We start from the raw sequence: 16,977 nt of genomic DNA on the forward strand, positions 1-16,977 counted from the left end.
CACATTTTAGTCATCCATTCATAAGTTGGTAGATCTTTGGGTTGTTTCCACTTTTAGCTTAATACGGATAATGTTGCCAAGAACATCTATGTCCAAGTTTTTGTGTGAACATATGTTTCCATTTTTCTTGGATATACCTAGGAATAGAATTGCTGATTCTAAATTGGTCATTCAAAATGTAATGAACTGCCTTCGATGCTTCATGAACTGCTAGACTTTTTTCAAAATGGTTACACCGCTTTACATTCCCCCCTGCAAAGGAGGAAGGCTAAAATTCCCCGCGTCTTTTCTAACACTGGCTATTATCTACCTTTTAAACAATGTTTACCCATCCTAGTAGGTGTAAAAGGAGGTCTGGTGGCTCTATTGATTAAGCTCTGTGCAGCTCACCACAAGGTTCATGGTTCAAACCCCTTAGGAAGTCCATGGGAAAAATATGAAGCTATATGCTTCCATCTATAGCCTTAGAAAGCCTGTACAGGGTGGCTATGAAGAAAAGATTGAAGTGGTCAAGAATTTTGTCATGCTGGGTTCCACGATCCATGTTCACGGAAACAGCACTGAAGAGATCAAAGAATGAATTACATTGGGTCAATCTGCTGCACAAACCTCTTCATAGAGTTGAAAAACAAGAATGTTACTTTGAGGAGTAGGGTGCCACGGTCTTCTTAGTGGCCTCATCTGCAGGTGACATCGAATAAGGAAGACTGAAGAAGAATTGATGCAGTTGAGTTGTACTGCTGGAGAAGAATATTAGAAGGCTCCTTAGAGGCCAGGGTGGGGAGGCTTCCTCTCCCACACTTTGGACACATTGTCAGGGGAGACCAGTCCTTGGAGAAGGACATCATGCTGGGTCAAGTGGAGGACCAGTGAAAACGAGGAAGACTTTGGACAAGAAGGACCGACACAGAGGCTGTAACGATGGTCTTAAACAATAAGAACAATTGTGAGGACGGTGCGAGACCAGGCAATTTTTTGCTGTGGTTGGTCAGAACCAACAGGACAGGTCCTAACAACACGAGTTAGTGTGAACTGGTACCTTATTGTGTTTTAATTTGTATTTTCTAAGTAACTAATGATGTCGAGCCTTTTTTCTTTACTTATTGGCCATTTGTAAACCTTCTTTGGATTAACGTCTATTCAAATCTTTTGGTCTTTATAAATTGGGTCAAATTTTTACGATGATGTATTTTTTTAAATGCAACTCCATCACTTTATTCAAATCTTCAAAATAGTCTTTATTCTACATTTTTAGTATTAAAAAATTCACAAGTTAAGTGCACCACAGTGTAGAGAGAGACATACAATGCTGAACTTCCATAACAGTCAATGGTACAGTCGAACATCACATGTACAGAACACAAATTTTGATGAACTGAAATGATAAAATAAGATCCAATTTCAGAAAGAAAAAATAATTAAGGATCCCTGAAATATTCGTCACCCTAATGAGACTGGACGTCGTGAGGCATTCATAATGTGACCCCACTGACCCAGCTGAGGAACTTTGGGGGGCCAGGAGTGGTGGTATCGGCTAGTCTTGACAGTAAATGGGAACTGGTGCTTTGGATCTCCAAACTCCCCGTAGTTTGGCTCCCACATCACTAGGCAGGCTTCTCTTGCCCGTTCATTCCCGTCGAAGCCCACTGGTCTACGGTTAGCCTGGGTTCAAGCATGACCTCTCTGGCACCACAGCACCCTGGGGTGCGATTCTCATGCAGAGACGGCCTATGAGAAGCACCCAAGCCCCCTTTAAAAAGATGATCTGCATAACACACTCCAGTCTCACCTGAGAATGGGAAGCAAAAGTGAATGGGGTCCGAGCTGGAGCAGGGGGGTTTCAGGGGATCCTTGTGAATGACTATTTCAAAGATGACAATGGGGAGAAGTGCAAGGAGAGCAGAAAATGAGTCTGACTGGCTTTCTGTCCTGCACCATTGATTCGATGGAGATTGGCAGGAGACCGGGGCTGGGGGCTGGGGGCCAAGGGGCCGAAAGGAAAAGGTAGACAACTAATGCGTTTCCTTTATAACAAGTAATATAAATCAAAGACTTGAAGATTAAAGACCAATCAGAGCAATTTGGCAACTTTAATTCTTAGGAAGATCAAAGTTCCCTCCGAACCTAATTTGGGTGTTTCATGACTAAAAGCAAAGACCAGGATAGTGTAGTACAGTAGGACTTCGGAGGAAGCCACGGAGTCTCCGTGGGGCTCTTTCACCCATATTCATTTAATGAATGGAGACCTCCCCTGCCTCAAAATGCTTGGGGAGGGCTGCTACCATCACATGGTTCCTTATGACGTTTGAAAAGTGCCTGAAAGTTTGGACACCAGAAAGACACCCCAACAACATGTGTCTAAACTGCAACTTCAGGTTAATATGACTAAGGCGGTTACATTGTGAGAAGTGCTGACGGTATGCAATGTCTTCCGTGGCAGACGCGGCCCTGGCTCCTCACCAGATGGTGTAGCCACCATCCGAGCCCCCCATGAAGAAGTTCCCCTTACGCTGAGTTACAAGGACGGTGGCTCCTTGCATGACTGCCAGCTGAGCGGCATTGGGAGGGCATCCAGGGGGCGGAGGAGGGATGCTGCCAGCAGTAGCCCCGGCTCCAAATCTGGCACCTGCATCATAGCCTCCATCCACCAGCACTGTCGAACCAGGTGGGTAGATGGGCCCAACTGGGTAGTAAGCCACGGGGATAGTGGAACCTAAAGGCCCCACAGCCACAGACTGGGCCATGGGCAGATACAGGGAGGTGCCCAGAAATGCTGCTGACGTGGTGGGGACTGTGGCAGCCCCTGGGTGCACAAAGCTCGGATGATAGAGCTCTGAGTAGGCAGGTGGAGCATCGGTATAGGGCGGAGGCTGAGGAAGATGCAAGGTCTGAGGGTACACTGGATTCCCGGGAGGCTACACTGGATTCCCGGGAGACTGCACTGGATTCCCGGGAGGCTGCACTGGATTCCCGGGAGGCTGCACTGGGTAGGTCGGCTGCTTCGGATATTGACCTTTGCTGTTCACCGTGCCTGCGGGTCCGGTTCGGCTCGGCATCGCGGACGGTTATTTTTTTTCGTCCTCTTCCTGTTTGGAGTCACTTCCGTGTCTGACGTGTTTTTATAAAATATAGCTACAAGTTCTTTATCAAATATATGATCTGAAAACAAGCTCTCTCGTTCTGTGAGCTATATTTTTGTTTTCTTAGTCTTTGAAGCACAGAAGTTTTGAATTTTGATGAAGTACAATATTTCCCCCTTTTATTAATTGTGCTTTTATTGTCTGTGAGGGCATTGGCTAACACAAGATCATGACAATCTACTCATATGCCTCGTTCTAACAGTCTTTTAGTTTTATCTCTTGCCCTTATGTCTATGATCCATTTTCAGTTAAATTTTTATGCATGATCTTAGGAAGGGGCCCAATTTCTTTAGTTTGCACGTGGTTATACAGGCGCCAGCATCATTTGCCGGAGACTTAGTGTTCCGACAGGGAGCCTTGGGACGGCTGTAAGGTAAGTGATGGGTTGTTAACTACAAGGTTGGCATTTCAAACCCTCCCTTTGCTCCATGGGAGAAAGATGAGGCTCTTTGCTCCTGTAAACCCTATGAAGGCCATTATGATTTTGAATCGACATGATGGCAATAGGTTTGGCTTCTTGGTTTTTTATGCTTTCTACCATGACTGTTTTGGCACCTATTATTGATTGTCATTGTGGTTATAATTATGTGATTATCATAGTTGTAGGGTTTATGGATTTACACTTCGATGGATTTACACTTCAATCCTTATCACAGTGCCTCACAATTTTGATTATTGCAACTTTGTAACACAGTTTGAAACCAGGGAGGATTCGTCCTTTAAATTCATTCTTCTCTCTCAAGATGGTTTTGGTCAGTTTAGATCCTTTTCTTTCCATATTAATTTTAGGATTCATTTGGAAGTGTCGGGCAAAAAGAAAAAAGCCAATTGAGAGTTTTATAGCAACGGTGTTAAATTTGTAAATTAATTTCAAGAGTGTTGGCATCTTAATAATATTACATCACCTGATCCACGAACATAAAGTATTTTTTCCATTTGCTTGGGTATTCTTTGATTTCTTTCAGACATGTTTTATAGTTTTTTGGTGTAAAACCTTTGTGTTTCTTTCATTATATTTATTCCTAATAATTTGATTTTTTTATTCCACTATACATGTCATTGTTCACTTAGTTTTTTCAGATTTAATTTGCCCCTTGTTAGCAAATTAAAATCCACTTGACTCTTGTACTCTACAACCTTGTGGAAGCTGTTTATTAAATCAAATCTTTTCTTAGTGATTTCATTAGAATTTTCTGCACATGAGATCATGTCATCAGCAAACAGAGTTTTACCTCTTCCCTTTGGACCTTCATTGTCCTGGCTAGAACGAGGGAAAGAACTGGTGTGATGGCTAATGTTGCCTGTCAGATTGGCTAGATGGTGGTGTCCAATTGTTTGTCAACACAGTAGTTTACTTGCTTTGATGCAGTTCTTACATGTGGTTAAATCAACTGGCCTTAAGTAAAGCAGATTCTCTTCCATAATGTGGGTAGGCTCTAATCAATCAGCTGAAAGCTGTTTGGGCAGAATACTCTTCACTCTTGTCATTGCCCAGTGGGTTTTAGAATGTATACCTGTAGGAGCCTGGGGCCTGACTGATGAATTTGGGACTTGCCAGTCCCCCGTAATTATCTCAGCCAATTCCTTGGAGTAAATCTTTCAAGTAAATTTCTCTCCCTGTACATATGTATATGTGCATATCCATACACATGTATATGTCTATGTAGATATCCAGCAAGCTCTCTATGTACATGGATGCATACATGTAACCAGTGAGTTATCTATTTCTCCTGCCTCTCTCTCTGTATGTATGGATATATCCCTGGATCAGTTTCTCTAGAAAACCTTACTCGATTTTCTCGAAAGACACAGGGAAATCATGAGGGCTTATTAGGAATAAGTTTTAAGAAAAGTGAAAATGTATTGGTGGGAAAGAAAAGTACAGGAAAGGATTTTTACCCATCACAACAGGACACCTGCTCCTTTCTCAAGGGTAGTAAGGGCTGTCCTACATTACATTTCGATGGGAACTTTTACCCAGCTACCCTACTGCCCGGATCGTGCCCTTCAGACTGCTCTTGGTTGTTGCTTTTCCCTGAACTGCTGTAGGCGACAAACAAGGCCTCGAATCAAATATAATTAATAGAGACATTTATTCATTCAGATAAGGCAATCTATCAGCATGAGGCCACAATAGTGCTCAAGGGTTTACAGAAAACCAGCCACTTCACTAGGGCATGGAATTACATGAAACTTTCATAAAACCATGCTTAGTAGCAGCTCAAGACATCAGTACAGACACAGGAATGGGACCATGATTGGGATACGAGTTATTCTAGGTAGAACAGCTGATAAGGTTCATGGACTCTCTAATTAAGGCAGTCGGGATATAACTCTGACTATGAAATACTAATACCCCCACTTCCACCCAGAGCACACCCAGGTAATGGCCTCAGTTCTAGACTGCTCCCCCCTGGACTGGCTGGAGGAGTGGTAGTAATCCACTTTCCAAGACCGTCTGCCTGAGGGCAAGATTATTCACGTAACTGGCTACTGGTGAGCGGGGACTGCTAAAAGGACCATCTGTTTTGGAAGAAGTATGGCCTGACTGATCAGGTAAGTGGGCCGATGCAGGGCTTCTTCTCCATTTGCCCTTCTCTCCCAATGTGGTGGGAATTTGCCCTGCAACCTGTTCTCTGATGAGTTCAACAATGTTGCTGTTGATCAGGCTAGTTTTTCCCTTCGAAGGATGGGAGGAATTCCTTTCATTTCGATCTCAGAACTGGAACAGAAGTCAAAAAGTTTCTGAAGTCTTCCAGAAATGAGGGGTATGGGGTGGGGGAACAGCCACATAGCTCAGGAGCTAGAATAGCACCTCGCTCTGGACTCTGTCCTAACAAACGATGCTTTCCCAGTTCTGAGGAAACAGAACATTTTAAATCTAAGATTCCACATCCTGTCAAACTGATAGGAAAGTAGAAGACAGAATATTTTTAGAAAGGTTTATAATTCAGATACTCAAATAATTCACCCCCCATGGGCCTATCATTTTCTTGGGAAGCGATTGTTCTCATATGATGGTAGAACTAAACAAGAAAAAACAAAGACTATTTTTCACTTAGTCTTGAGGAACTCACCAACAATAACTTGCTGAAAAATATGAAGACATGTTGTAAAAGATGATAAAATTGTTAGTTGCTGAGAATGATTTGAAAACCTCAATGAAAAGGACATTGATTCCAGAATGCTTAGTGGTTCCTTTGGTCGTGCTAGCAGGTAAGCATTACAGCACTAACCGCAAGGTCGGCATTTCAAACCTACCAGCAGCTCTGTGGGAGAAGGATGAGGCTATCTGATCCTGTAAGGATTTATAACCTTGGAAATCCTATCTAGGGTCACTATGAGCTGGAACTGAATTGATGGCAGTAGGCTTAGGTTAAGCAGTGTTTACTTGATAGAAGTGAGTGAAAAAAAGGAGGCAAAGAATTTTTATCACAAAATTTTCTTTTATTTTTCTATTGTAAATGAGGGATGCTTATAGGTGAGTCTTTCTGTCTACAGAAATGATCACCTTGTGGCAATCACCAATATCTGGAAAATGAAGCAAACAACTGACTGACTTCATGACAGAAACAGGTGATTGTGGCTTGGCTCAAAAGTTTCAAAACATCCAGGGTCAACACCATGTACAAGTTCATACAAGCACTGTCTTTGGAAAACAGTTCAATGACTCCGGTGATCACATTGGCATTGGCGCTGGACACTCGGGTGAACAGCAGAATATGGTTTTGTCAGATGCGTGAGTAGGGTGTGTGTGGGGGCGGGGAGGCATATTTTAAAATGAATAATTTCAGATGTTTGAGATATACAGGACAATGAAATTAATTTAATAGAAAAGAACATGGATGAGCCACTAAACTGGTTCTCAAACACGTGTTTCCTTTTCACCAGAGGCAGCAGAAAGGAAAATGAGATGACCCTGGCTGTCATCAGAGAAGCTGAGACCACGCTTGAGTTCTCCTCACGTCTTACCACCACCTCTTTCCATCAGAACCTATCTTAAGCTGCTTCTTTCCTTCAGTGTGGATCATGCCTGATATCCTATTTATTGATACACTTGAAGCCTTGCTCCCTCCCTGGAACATAAGCTCACTGACCACAGGGCCCTTGGTGGCCTAGTCACAGACATATTCTGTAGTAGTGATGAAGACTTAGCATAGTATGCTTGATCATGTATCTGTCGTTTCTATAAAGCTAACTCTAAGAAACCCAGAAACCTTGGTTTTGGCTTGCTGCTCAAGACGTGACTAAGCAAAGGAACCAATGAAGGACCCCTGTGATGCTTCAGCATTGGTAAGTGTTGGTTTGAGCCAGCTGTCTTCTCCCACTGGGCTACGAGGGTTATATCCTATTCTTTGTCTCTGTGGCTCCTTCCTGGCACAACATAACATCTTAAAATTCTTTATATGGCAAAAAAAAAAATTCTTTATATGGCTGAATGACTATGGGCATGAATTACCTATCACAACGTTTTCCTTTCTTTTTAGGGGATGTTTTTCTAAAAAAGATGCTCTGACTCCATGTACACTGTATAAATGGAGGAAAGTAATTATGGTTCCAAAATCTGTTTATTTGAAGCTCCTGGAACTAGAGGTGTTTAAAAATGCAGTTACTCACCACTTACATCCCTGGCAGGGCCTGGGGTGGTAATCTGTATTTAAATATAGTATGAGCAGTCTAACAGAATCTATTAGTCACAGAGTATGTAAAGAGTCCTACTATGTGCAGTAGGTAAAAGTTCAAATCAGGCTTTACAGCCAAATAAGTGATCAGGACAAAGACAGGTCTGGGATTTGGGAGCTGTGGAGGGGTATGTGGACAGGGGACCTTGGAGGAGAACCAGATGAAGGTACCAGCTGAATGGCGATCAGTGAGATACTCACATGGCTCCAATGGGTTCCCCAATGAAACACAAGTTAAAAACCTCCATTTTTTCTCCTTACAGCTAACATATGTGAGGCATTCACTACATACCAACCCCATGTGCTAAGTCCAGTAAGTAAGGCAGCAAAAAGGACTCGCCTCCCTTTAAGTAGGAAGAAACGGGGGTTTAGAGAAAGGCTTAGCAATTTGCTACACAGCTAGTAAGTGGCTCAGCTGGGACCCAAACCCAAACCCTCTCACGTTAGGCCATGAATCTCCTCGCTACCCTGACTTTACGTAGCACAAGATACAAATCTCTTGTGTAAGTTTTTTTGTGACCCTGAGTTTAAAGGAAGGTTTTTTTTGGTGCTAATTCAAGTGACTATAAAATTTCATATCCTATAAGTTCATCTTTGAAGAACAAAAAAAAAAAAAGGGGGGGGGGAGAAAGCCAGCTTCTATAGGAAGCTGACCTTTAACTTCTATTGGTACATTGTTTTAAGTACCTCTAGTGAGAGATCAAGTGATTTCAGAGAGTAACAGTGTATATAGTCCTATTGACTTGCCCTGATTTCTTTTGCCAAACCACCACCCAAGGTCTGCGCCTCCCCGACAGGGTTAGAGATGGCAGAAGAGACTAATCAAAAAGGCACTAATTATAGAGAACGTGTAGACGTTTACATTTATCTTTTGCAAGGACACCTTAGTTAGTTGGCTTGTGATGGCCACAGCAAACACAATCTTCTCCTTCAGAATGATCAAATACAGCAAAAACATTCTGGCCGTAAGGGGTTAGTTACATAAGAACAATGAAGCTATTTGAAAAGTCCCTGCATCGGGCTACAGCTTCAACTGAAGACACAGTGCTCTGGACCTTTAAGCATGTTCGTATGGAAGCCTCAAACTCTGAAATGTTGAGCACCAACACATGACACACATCCCTTCTACGGCACACAGTAGACATGAGAAATGAGGACGAAGAAAGGAAAATAACAGACACACTGAAAACATCACAACAGAAGTGGGCTTTATTTCAGTAAGCATCACCTTCAAGACGAGAAGAAAAGTCAGAGGCGATGCTTCGAAGGCAGAAAGAAAAGACCCATCACGGAACAACTCTGCTGCCCTGTAAGAAACCCCGGTCAACGATACACTCAACCCCCAACCAGTCTGTTCTGTATCATTAGCTCTTATGAGAGCCTCATCTGAATGAGACAGTTGAATGAGAAAATTACTCACCAGTCCCTATGATGTCTTCAACAAAAAGATTAAAGATCAGTATTTTTAAAATCTCAAAACAAGGATTAAAATGCAGATTTAGATAGAAAGTATTAAAAATAAGACAAAAACCCTTTAACATTATTTATAAGATACTTTGTTATCAAGCTCATGTACACCAATAATTGCTTATGTCTACTTCACAGCCTGATCCATGATTTCTACCGCCCAGTCTCTTGATATGAACAATCACCTCCTGCACAAGGATTCACTGCCGCTCTCTGCACTGTACAGAGAAGGACGGTCCATCAGCCACTTTAATATAGCCTAACATAAATTAAGTCCAACAAAACACTGCCATATTCGTAAGGGATACTATAAAATTGCATATTTTCAACTTTGGCCAGACTCAGTGAATTCAGCAACACATTCAGAGTCTTCCTTGGGCACTCCTGAGAGCTTTGAAAGATCTCGTGATTAACTTCGTATTGAGTTGGTCAGCACCTTGAGTCATAGGGACAATTATGTTGGAGAAAGGCTTTCATTTGGGTTTCTAGAGGGTGAGGGAGACCATCCCAGGACAGAAGTAGCCTGGAAGGACCTTCTTTGTTCAGAAGACATTCAAACAGGGAAACGAGACCAAAAAGAAAAGAGGGAACCAAACCAATACAGTGTTCACAGTAAAACATGCCAGATTTGTAGTTTCATTGGAAACAAACAGCAAATCATGAAACATCATGAAAAATATAAGTAAAGGTAAAATCTCCTAGAGTGATTACTAAATGAAGTTAAAACTACCACACTGATCAGTAAACCCCAGAAGAAAAATTTAACATAACAAAACAGCTTTTACATTTCAGGTCCTTCTTAAAACAATCATACAACACATTACAAAGTTAATGCATAAAATTAGTTAGGTTTGGCCACACTGCACAACTTTCTTTCTTTTTTTAAAAATACAGTATACAGAAAAAAATCTTGTACTCCCCATTTTGAATCATAAGCTCAAAACGTAAGTGTCGAAGATCAGCAAGAAGGATTTTTCAACTATGTACAAGTTCAGCAGGTTGAACTGCCAGAATGGCTTGGCTTCCAGCCGCATTGTGGCTTCCACCTTGTCCAGCAGCAGGTTTCAGTTCTCACGACGCTCTTTCCCTGCCGCTCCTCTCTACAGGTCAGCAGTCATTTTAAACAGTTCCAGCAGGGCCCCAACAGCTCCAAAGTAACCCTACAAAACAATGGGAAAACTTCTGTCTGTCTCTGGACATTAGCAAATACTTTTGGGTTTCATACTCGGAATGACTTTGCCTCATGCTGGCATTGTGGGTTATGTGTTGGGCTGCAAACTGCAGGGGCAGAGGTTCAAGTCCACCAGCTGCTCCCTGGGAGAAAGATGGCGGCGTCTGCTCTCGAAGAGACTCACGGTCTCAGAAACCCCACACAAGGTCACTCGAGTGTAAGTAGACTTCAGGGCGGTCGGTCTGGTTTTAAAAGAAATGTAAAACCGGAACTCTTTGCCATGAGGGATGGAGGAGGAATACTGGTATTAATTGTAATAATATTAATACTATTAATACCACCAACCATTTATTGAACACCTACTCAATTAAATAACTGAATAAGTTATTATGTGCTTAGAACAGTGTCTGGTCCATGGCATGTGCTCTACAAGTACTGAGCATTGTTTATTATGATTGCATTTGAATCTCGGAAATGGTAAAATTCCTATCACTACCCCCATGTCCCAGATGAGAAAAAGACGCGAATAATGTAAAATACCGTCCCAAGATCCCATAATTGATGCCAGAACCCAACCCCACATCTGCCTCACTTCAGAGCTACTCCCAGCGTTCTCTCTGGAGACTTTGGAAGGTACTGAAATCAGCTGGCGCATCCCCTGCTTATGTGTGAAAATGAAAGGCCCTTTGCTTAGAGAACCCGATTCCCAAGAGACAGGGAAGCCCCCGCCCCTGCCCCGCCCCCCTCACTGGCATTTGTCATATCCAGCAGCCACACCGGAAGGGGGTGGGAATATGTCTGACACCAGATGGCAGAGCCCGTCACTACTGCCGACATTCGCGGTCTCACTACCCAAACCAAGGCCGATCCACCGGTGTCAGGTCAACCTGGGCTCAGAGGGTCGTCAGCGCTGTCATCTGTATGGAGAAGCCTTGGTGGTCCTGGGGGTTAAGTGTCGGGCTGCTCACTTCAAGGTTGAGGCCAAACCCAACAGCTGCTCCGTAGGAAAGAGGAGGCTAATTGTTCCCGCAGAGATGCACAGGGTGGCTAGGAGTCCGAAGAGACTTCAAGGCGGTGGTTCGGTTCAGAAAGCCCACCCTGGGTCACCGTGAGTCGGAACCGACTGGATGGTAGCGGGTTGCAACTTTGTGGAAGCAGGTTGCCACAACTGTCTCGCATGGAGGGGCCGGTGGGCTTGCGTCATCCATCCTCGGGCCAGCCGCCTCGCACTTGCCCACTGCACCACCAGCAATCCTGAAGCCTCGTTGTGTGCCAGGAATTGTCCTGGGTGCTTTACATGGACTTGCTCGTTTGAGTGTCATGGCAACTCTCTGAGACAAAGAGGAGGGGCTTCAAAAAGTTCCAATATCTTTTAATCACATTTTCCCATGACTAGCTTGAAGTCCCGTGGTACTGTGATTCCATGTTACAAACCCTAAAATGGAGACAGGGAGGTCGAGTTTTGCCTACAGCTTCTTAGTCAGCAGGAGGCTGTGCTCTTGGCGGTTCCACTCGACTGCTCCTATAGCAGACGGTCGCAAATTCTGGTTGACTGACCGACAACTCCTAAGACCGTGCCTGTCCATGAGAAGCTACTGGACGAACAGTTCCTTCCAGTAGTTCTTTATCCTTCTAGCTACCTAAGCCAGAGTGCAGTTAGACTATAGAAAATTTTCCGAGGCTACTTCCAGGGGATTTTAAGAATATTCTACGTTTACTGGCCATACAAACTGCAATGTGAAAGAAACATAGCAGTAAACCAAACGTACGCATATTCCCAAAAGGCCCAGGATTGGACAGTGATACAGGTGATAACATTTTTACCCGAAGAGGCGAGCTTTCTCAGAATATGAAATCTCATTTTCACTTTCCTGGCTTTTAGCCCCAGGCTCTTCCCAGGCCTTGCTTTCTGCATTCGGCTGGGGTAAGGGACCTGTGGGGATAACAGGTGTCCTGTATTTTGTTGCTATACCCGACCACTAGCTGTGGAGACCAGTGCTTGCAGCTCTTTCCCATTTATTCTAGTTAAAGGGAAGGGTCTCTTTCTTTTTCTCAACAAGTTCAGTCATCACACGGAAATGCAAATAAGGAGATAAAGAAGGGGCTGCTCCAGCTGGGGGCCGGAGGAATGAAGTGCTGCAGCCCCACCCCTGAATCTTTACACAAACAGCCATTGCTCTCTCACACCGACAGCGAAGAGGTTTCCACCAGACTAATGGGTGAAATCGTCATTTATAACATAGCGCCTTCATCACCCAGCATGGTAAGTCCTTATTTCACAGACTTTATTAAAACAAAATATGGGCACACCCAACCCAAACCACACACTGCCATCAAGGCGATTCCTACTCAAAGTGATCAAGAAGCACAGAGTAGTACTGGCCGTGGGTTTCAGAGGCTGTAAATCTTTACGGCAGGAGGAAGCATTATTCTTCTCCCCTGGAGTGGCTGGTGGGTTCAAACTGCTGACCTTGTGGCTGAGCAGTCCATTTGGTAACCAAGGACCCCACCAGGGTTCCTTAAATATGGGCATGGTCAGCTGTAAACAACTTACAAATGCAACAATGACATTTTAAATGAATAATTCCATTTAGAAATGAGAAAAGTGGCATTTGATTTGATAGTCAAGTAAATACATATAACATAAGTTCATTAATTCATTTATTTATTTTATGCCACATACCTAGCCACTTCACCAGTCAATCAGGTGCCTTGGTGGCCCATGTGATGGAACAGCATGGTGCTCCACGGGCCGTCGACGTGGCTTTTTAAAGTGGCTCTCCCAGGTTTCTCTTCTGAAGCACCTCTGGGTGAACTCGGAATGTCCACCTTTCAGTTAGCAGCTGAGCATCTTAATTGTCTGCAGCACTCAGGGGCCCTACACATCTTTTGATGTAGTGCCACGGGCTATTTTGAGCATGGATTTTGCCGATTAGAATGCCATAGCCGTGTTTACTCTGTTAACAGTTAATTTTTTAACATCCTCTGGTCTAGCCAGATTTGTAAGGTAGAATTGGGATCATGATAAGGGGGGGTCATTTAGGAACTAGAGGAAAGTTGTATGTTTCATCATTGCTACCTTGCACCCTGACTGGCTTGTCTCCTCCCTGAGACTCTTCTGTAAGGGGATGTCCAGTTGTCTACAAATGGGCTTTTGGGTTTCCACACTGTACTCCCCCCTCATTCACAGTGATATGATTTTTTGTTCTGATGATGCCTGATACCTGATCCTTTCGACACCTCATGATCGCACAGGATGGTGTGCTTCTTTCAGGTGGGCTTTGTTGCTTCTGAGCTAGATGGCCGCTTGTTTACCTTCAAGCCTTTAAGACCCCAGACGCTATATCTTTTGATAGCCGGGCACCATCAGCTTTCTTCAGCACATTTGTTTATGCACCCATTTTCCTTCAGTGATCGTATCAGGGAGGTGAATAACAATTTAATGTTAACGTAAAAGGCAGTCACCAAACAGTGCTCTCTACTTTGGTGTGAATGATGTGCATTTAAAAAAAAAAAAAGGGGGGGAGAAAAATGGAGCCGGATTCTGCAACCAAACTGCTTCACAAGGTTCTTAACATTTCTTGATTCAATTTAAGGAAACTAGAAATCAAAGAATGTGTGTGGGAGGGGGTCAGATGCTCACAGGTATCCTCCCTGAGGGTGGTCAGTTGCCAGACTGCGGGAGGGTGGGCGCGCTCCCTGCTGTTAAGGACAATGGATGCCAGCAATCATCTAGTTTGTTCCTGTAGTTGGGGTTTACACCCTACTGATAATGGTTCCTATGGAGACCCAGAGAACAGGTCAAGGATAAGCTAACATCCTAAATCTAGGATCCGCCCATCTTGTCACATGTATATCCCCAATCCCTCCTCTTCCTATTGTGTGTATGTCCCTAGACCACCCCCTCTCATTACTGTATTACCTATAACACAACCCCTTTCTGTGACGTATGTCCTCACCTGTAATTAGGGGGCTTGCATGTCCCCAGAGAAGATAAAACGCCTGGGCTAGCATTAAATCTCTCTCTCCCTTCACGTGGACCATCGAGCGGGGCTGAGGTAAGCATGCTACTATGAATCGTGTCTGACTTCATTCATTTCAATACTTCTCTTCTATCTCTCATGCTCTCTATAACTTTACTATAATCCTTACTTATTATCGCTGTACAATTGTGCCTACCGGCCCCGTAACGATGTGTTAGGGGCTGGCTTCCCCTGACACATGTGCATAATGCTTGTGATGCTGACAGCTACTGAATTACAGTCAGCAGAATCCATGCTTGAAAAGAGCTTTGGGCCTTCATCAGAAGACATATACAGTGAATGTATAATTACACACTTAAATTAAAAATCAAATGGATGAAAGAAAGGCAGATATTTTTAATGACTGCCATTTTTAATGGCTTAACAACAAATGAATCTGAAAAGGGCTTCTGTTTTAGATTTTTTTGCAGAAATGCAAAGTGTAAACGGCATCCGTTTGACCAGTTTTCACATTAAGACCATCAACTCAAAGTTCAGACAACCCAAATTATGCTCCATAAAAAGCAACAACAAATTCACGGCTATTGAGTCAGTTCCCACTCACGAGGGCCCTATGACAGAACTGCCCCTTTGGGGTTTCTGAGACTGCACAGCTTTAAGAGAGTAGATGACCTCACCTTTCTCCCGAGGAGTGGCTGGTGTGTTCAAACTGCTAACCACGGAGCTTGTGGTTAGCCGTTCAGAGTGGGGCCCCCAGCGCCACATGGGCTCCTAGGCTCCACGACAGGCTAATAAAAGCCATGCAACCGCAACCTACCTCATGTTCCAAGAAGAGCGCTTTTAGCTGTCCTTTGGACCAAAAATCCATGGCATATGCTAGCAGCTTCATGGAGACCATATTAATTCTGAGAAAATTCCCAACAAACACAACTCTGTCAATTTTCTGAAAGACAGAAAGAAAAACAATGGAACCATGGAATCAAAATAGCATTTAATAAAGACTCGATTTTTGTCTGGCACAGTACTCCGACAGCCTCATTTTCTTTTAATCATTTTATTAGAGGCTCATTTTCTAAGGGAACTGTTTCAGCACCTCCGGGATGAAGTGAAGCAACCTTTAGAGTGCACATTGTTAAGAACACGCTAGGGAGAGTTTTGCTGGGCGAGGCAGACAATGATACTGGGCCTGCCTGCAGGTCCTGTGTTAGGTAACCTCAAGTCTTAACATGAAACCAACTCTCACTGTAGCCATACAAAATATACTGGGAGTTTAGCTAAATCTGCTAATTCATTTCACAAATCCCTCAAACTTCCAACTATATACAACTACTACACCCACCTCAGATCCATCCTAATAAGATGGGCCCACTATGCCACCTGGCCATGTTATAGTTTATTCATCTAATGAGCTAGCTCAGGGGTTACTCTGGCAAACACTGGTAATAAAAAAAAAAATCAAACAAACCTGTTTCGACCCTCATACTACATGGTGGAATATTCTGTTCGGTCATGACACCGGTCCAGCTATGGTAACAGCTGTATGTATATATGTCAAGGCACAGGTATATATTTGCACCTTGAACACACACATTTATGCACATCCCTCTCCTATCCTGACCATGCAGATGCATTGCAAATCCTGTCAGCTGCGAGCTCTGGTGTGTTCCTGGCACCACTCATTCCCAGATGTGCCTGCAGTTTAAAACTGAGCTCACCCTGCGGTCTGGCGCACAGAGGCTGCTCACACTGCAAATGCCGGTTGCTATGGCCACTCACATCAAAGGGAAGAAGAGTGTCTTTGACGCTAGCGTTATTTTCTGCTCAGCCTTTCAAGAAAAATCAGGGTCTGGGAACAGCAGCTTTTAACTGTCTCATGTTTATCAGTCCGTTGTTACTGTCATTGTTAGCTGCTACCGAGTCACCGCATAGTGACCCTGTGTGCAACAGAATTAAACAGACGGGGCTTCTGCCACCCCCACCATTGTTGCTAAGCTTGAGCCCATTTTTGTAGACACCGTGTCTATCCATCTAGCTGAGGTTTTCCTTCCTTCTCATGGACTGCTTTATCAAACATGTCCTTCTTCAGGGAGTGGCCTTTCTTTGTGACGTGTCCAAAGGACGTGAGACAGTCTCACCATCCGCTCTTCCAAGGAGCATTCGGACTGTTCATCACAGTGAGATTTTTCACGGGTGGAGGGGTAATGGTGATTTTAATTTAGTAATTTTACACCAAGCCCCCCGCACCTAAAAAAAAACAACAACACAAAAACCAGACGTAGCTACAAACCTCCCAAAGTGGTGGCAAGCAACACTCAAAATATGGAACTCAGATTAAAGAAGAATTTTGGTTAAAATGCTGTGTTTTGATCTTTCTCCCCGAACAAGGGGACCCAGTCCCACATCACTTTGATAGACAGACGGACAGAAGTGACCGTGAATACTGCAGGGTGGCTGCTTTGAGCAGACAGGGCAGCGCACAGATAACACTGTCAAACTACGGCCTGGCTCAAAAGCTAGCAGTGCTCTTGACTTCA

At 43.8% G+C, this 16,977-nt stretch overlaps 2 protein-coding genes across 2 annotated transcripts in view; both read right to left on the reverse strand.

Annotated features, from left to right (window-relative positions):
• Positions 1-2,164: 2,164 nt before the first annotated feature.
• Positions 2,165-3,078, reverse strand: LOC142429116 (DAZ-associated protein 2-like). Its single transcript, XM_075534102.1, has 2 exons — positions 2,964-3,078; positions 2,165-2,915 (listed from the first exon to the last, which is right to left on the reverse strand). The coding sequence occupies exons 1-2, from the start codon at positions 3,054-3,056 to the stop codon at positions 2,457-2,459; spliced, it is 552 nt and encodes a 183-aa protein (XP_075390217.1). The 5' UTR covers positions 3,057-3,078; the 3' UTR covers positions 2,165-2,456.
• A 5,935-nt stretch (positions 3,079-9,013) lies between these two features.
• Positions 9,014-16,977, reverse strand: part of PANK1 (pantothenate kinase 1) — a 62,816-nt gene continuing 54,852 nt past the window's right edge. Inside the window, 2 exon segments of the mRNA XM_075534141.1 lie at positions 9,014-10,449; positions 15,261-15,386. Coding sequence (XP_075390256.1) covers positions 10,390-10,449; positions 15,261-15,386 — 186 coding nt within the window. The 3' untranslated portion in view covers positions 9,014-10,389.

Source organism: Tenrec ecaudatus, chromosome 16 (assembly GCF_050624435.1).
Source record: "Tenrec ecaudatus isolate mTenEca1 chromosome 16, mTenEca1.hap1, whole genome shotgun sequence".
In the NCBI taxonomy this organism is placed as follows: Eukaryota; Metazoa; Chordata; class Mammalia; order Afrosoricida; family Tenrecidae; genus Tenrec; species Tenrec ecaudatus.